The sequence below is a fragment of the Terrapene carolina genome, unplaced genomic scaffold, assembly GCF_002925995.2.
Source record: "Terrapene carolina triunguis isolate 2854851 unplaced genomic scaffold, T_m_triunguis-2.0 Scaffold95, whole genome shotgun sequence".
Classification (NCBI taxonomy): domain Eukaryota; kingdom Metazoa; phylum Chordata; order Testudines; family Emydidae; genus Terrapene; species Terrapene triunguis.
Window position 1 is genome coordinate 445509 of NW_020664446.1, and position 4061 is coordinate 449569.

The 4061-nt window shown below is 58.3% G+C and overlaps 1 protein-coding gene across 1 annotated transcript in view; it reads right to left on the minus strand.

The window, feature by feature from the left end:
- Positions 1-2642, minus strand: part of ABCC2 (ATP binding cassette subfamily C member 2) — a 41162-nt gene extending 38520 nt beyond the window's left edge. The window contains exon 1 of the mRNA XM_026651093.1: positions 2535-2642. Within this exon, the coding sequence (XP_026506878.1) occupies positions 2535-2576 (42 nt within the window). The 5' untranslated portion in view covers positions 2577-2642. The remainder of the gene's footprint in view (positions 1-2534) is intronic.
- Between the last annotated feature and the right edge of the window lie 1419 nt (positions 2643-4061).

Sequence of the window (4061 nt, forward strand, 5' to 3'; positions counted from 1 at the left end):
CCTAAGTACATCCCTCCCTCTAAACACGCATCCAACCCCTATACCCCACAGCTCCCCTTCCCCTTCACCTGCCCGACGCCTAACCGCCTCAGTGCATCCCTCCCCCTTATCACACACTCAACCCCATATACCCCACAGCTCCCCTCCCCCTTCACCTGCCCGACCCCTAACCGCCTCAGCGCATCCCTCCCTAAACACACATCCAACCCATATACCCCACAGCACCCCTCCCCCTTCACCTGCCCGACCCCTAAGTACATCCCTCCCTCTAAACACACATCCAACCCATATACCCCACAGCTCCCCTCCCCATTCACCTGCCCAACCCCTAACCGCCTCAGCGCATCCCTCCCCCTAAACACACATCCAACCTCATATACCCCACAGCTCCCCTCCCCCTTCACCTGCCCGACCCCTAACCCCTAAGTACATCCCTCCCTCTAAACACGCATCCAACCCATATACCCCACAGCTCCCCTTCCCCTTCACCTGCCCGACCCCTAACCGCCTCAGCGCATCCCTCCCCCTTATCACACACTCAACCCCATATACCCCACAGCACCTCTCCCCCTTCACCTGCCCGACCCCTAACCCCTAAGTACATCCCTCCCTCTAAACACGCATCCAACCCCTATACCCCACAGCTCCCCTTCCCCTTCACCTGCCCGACGCCTAACCGCCTCAGTGCATCCCTCCCCCTTATCACACACTCAACCCCATATACCTCACAGCTCCCCTCCCCATTCACCTGCCCAACCCCTAACTGCCTCAGCGCATCCCTCCCCCTAAACACACATCCAACCCCATATACCCCACAGCTCCCCTCCCCCTTCACCTACCAGACCCCAACCCCTCAGAACACCCCTCCCCCAAACACCCCCCCGACCCCTAACCCGTCAAAGCACCCCCTCCCCTTAAACAAACCCTGATCCCCAGAGCAACCGTCCCCCTAAACAAACCCTGACCCCAAACCCCTCCCCTAACCATCCACTCAACTCCTAAGCCCTCAAGGCACCCCTCCCCATCAGGGCCAGCTCCAGCTTTTTTGCCGTCCTGGCGGAAAAAAAACAAAACCCTATTGAGCTACCGCCGAAGTGCTGATGACGACAACCAGGACGTGCCGCCCCAACAATGGACGGACTACCGCCCCTTTCTACTGGCCGCCCCAGGCACCCGCTTCCTTCAGTGGTGCCTGGAGCCGGCCCTGCTCCCCCTAAACATACACCCGACCCCTATCCCCTCAGAGCACCCCTCCTACACACTTGTACAATAAATATGAAATTCAAGAATTAGAGTTAACTTAAATTTGGTTAAGGAAATAGATCTGTGCTGTAAAGAAAGGCCCTGAGTAGCAGATAGAAGGAAGGCCTTGAAAATAACGAGTTGCCAGGCTGGAGGGAATGAAGAAGGGAGGACGTCTTGTTCAAAGAATAACTAATGAGATAAGGGGAAGTTTCTAAAAAGAAGCCTCTGGCGATAGGGTGCCTGCTGATGGTTTTATATAAGACAAAGAATTTGTCATAAAAGGAGCCAGCATGGCCCTTCCCAACCCCACACACGTGCTAAGGCCTGGGTGAGCCCAGGTGCCCCGGAGAAACTGGGGCAGCAAGGAGGGAGGAAAGGCCTTGTGGAGAAAGGTGATTGTAAATCTTATCTGGATTAAAACTGGAGCACTCGTCCCCCTGCGCAAACCCTGACCCCATGGCCCCCAGAGCCCTCGTCCCCATAGACACACACCCTGACCCCATCCATCCCCCAGAGCCCTCGTCCTCCCGTGCACCCCGAACCCCATCCCCCCGGAGCCCTCGTCCCCCTGCGCACCCCTGACCCCATCCCCCCGGAGCACTCGTCCCCCTGCACACCCCTGACCCCATCCCCCCGGAGCACTCGTCCCCCTGCGCACCCCCGGCCCCAACCCCCTGGAGCACTCGTCCCCCTGCGTACCGCCTAACCCCATCCCCCTGGAGCACTCGTCCCCCTGCGCACCCCCAACCCCATCCCCCTGGAGCACTCATCCCTCTGCGCACCCACTAACCCCATCCCCCCGGAGCCCTCGTCCCTGGGTGCCAGCAGAGTCCTTGACACCCTGTAACCCTGAGTTGAAAGAACTGCCTCCCTCCCGGGAGCAGAACGGGCACCTGGGGTTGCGTCTCTCCTGTCTCCAGAGGACAGTGTGCAGTGCCCCATGTCTCTGGACACAGTCTGGCAGGGGGTGAGCTCAGGCCACTGGCTGCTTTTCAGATCATGCTCATCTCACAGTTACCTTCCCCTTCCCGGCCTGGCTTGCCAGGTGTGTGCAGCGCCCAGCACCCGACAGTGCCCGTTGGCACTGGCATTACACCCATGGGAAATAACGACTATAACACCAGAACCCCGACCTGGGCATGCCCCCTTCCCATCAGGGTGCTTTGCCTCCGTAAGGACTGGGGGAGTGGGGGACCCCAGGCTTTGGCTTGTGTTTTCTGTTTTCCCCAGGTATCCGCGTGCCCCTGCCCTGAGGAGTGAGGGCTCTGCGAGGCCATGCAGCCACTTACCCAAAAGACGGAGCCACAGAACTCCTCCAGTGGCGCAGGCATGGCCCAAGCGTTTGGGGAGCTGACAGCTCCCTCCTCTTCGCTCTCTGCAGGGGCGTTAGACCTGAATGGCTGAGCAGGGTAAAAGATCCCAAACACCCCGAAGAGGGAGGATGAGATCAGATGGCCGGGCAGTTAATCATTAACTCTCTCTTGCTCTTGCACAATGCCACAAATGGAGCGATGACCCAGGGTCCTCAGAGAACTGCACAGGGATCAGCTATCTTAGCTCAGGGTACGTCTACACTGCAGTTGAAAACCCTCAGCTGGCCAACAGCGCCAGCTGACTCCGGCTTAGGGGGCATTTAATTGCCGTGTAGACGCTCGGGCTGGAGCCTGGGCTCTAGGATTCTGCGAGGTGGGAGAGTCCCAGAACTCAGGCTGCAGCCTGAGCCCAAATGTCAACACCGCAATTCAACATCCCCTTAGCCCGAGCCAGCTGGCCCGGGCCAGGGCGGAACCAGGCTCAGGGGACAGCCCAGGCTCAGAAATTCCAGCACATCCCAGCTGTGATCCATGGGATGCCCCGGGAGACACAATCTCAGACTGATCTAGTGAAACCCTTGGCAGCAGGAGGAAGACAAGTGTTGCCAAAGTGTAAGAAAATGCCCCACCCCTCAGGTGTCAGTCAGGAGGGTAAACCCCTCTGTGTGCCCCCCCAAGCTCCACGGGCCCTGCTCAAACTCCTGTGTGCCCCCTAGCCCTGCTCACACCCCTGTGTGCCCTTCCCCAGCATGGCAGGGGTTGAGCTGACAGCACTGGCCTATACCACCGGCTTGAAGGGGGCCTTTCACTCCTTACAACATCAAATGGGGATATGGGGCAGGAGATGGACTTCTGGGCTTTACACTGGGATGGATGGACCTCCGGAGCCCCCTCCATGCCTCAGGGGGATGGCGGGTCACTCCTGGTGAGGCTGCCTGGATGCCAAACCGTAACCACCCAGCTAAGGGAGTGCAGAGCGGGGAGGGCAGCAGGCAGGAGCACAAGAGAAGCTACACGGCATGTCCTCTAGATAAAGAATTGGACCTGCCCTTGCAGTTCTTCCCGAGGGGCAGCAGGTAGCGCAGGATCTCGTGAAAGGAGCACGTGCGGGATGCTGGAACAAACTGGGATAAGCCCAGGGAAAATTTGTTGTCTCATTCCTTATGTAATTAGTAACTAGCTCAAGGTCAACAATGGTTCAATAAGTAATTGCACTGGCATTAGCCACGAGCCACTGGCAGAGAGGCGGGTCCAATGTCCAGGGATGACAATGCAGAACTCTCAGCAGTTAGAGGCTTCGTTAATTAAATACCACCTTCGTTTCATATACAACGCCAGCCCCACCCAACGTCGGGCCCTTTAACCCAGGGCTTCTCAGCGCCGGGTCCACCAGTCCCTGAGATCTCCCTGACACAGCTGAGGAAGGCAGCAAGCCAGTCCCTGGTATTAGAAAGGTTGAGAAACACACCGTGCAGGCACCAAAACATTCCTGATGGCAGGGCC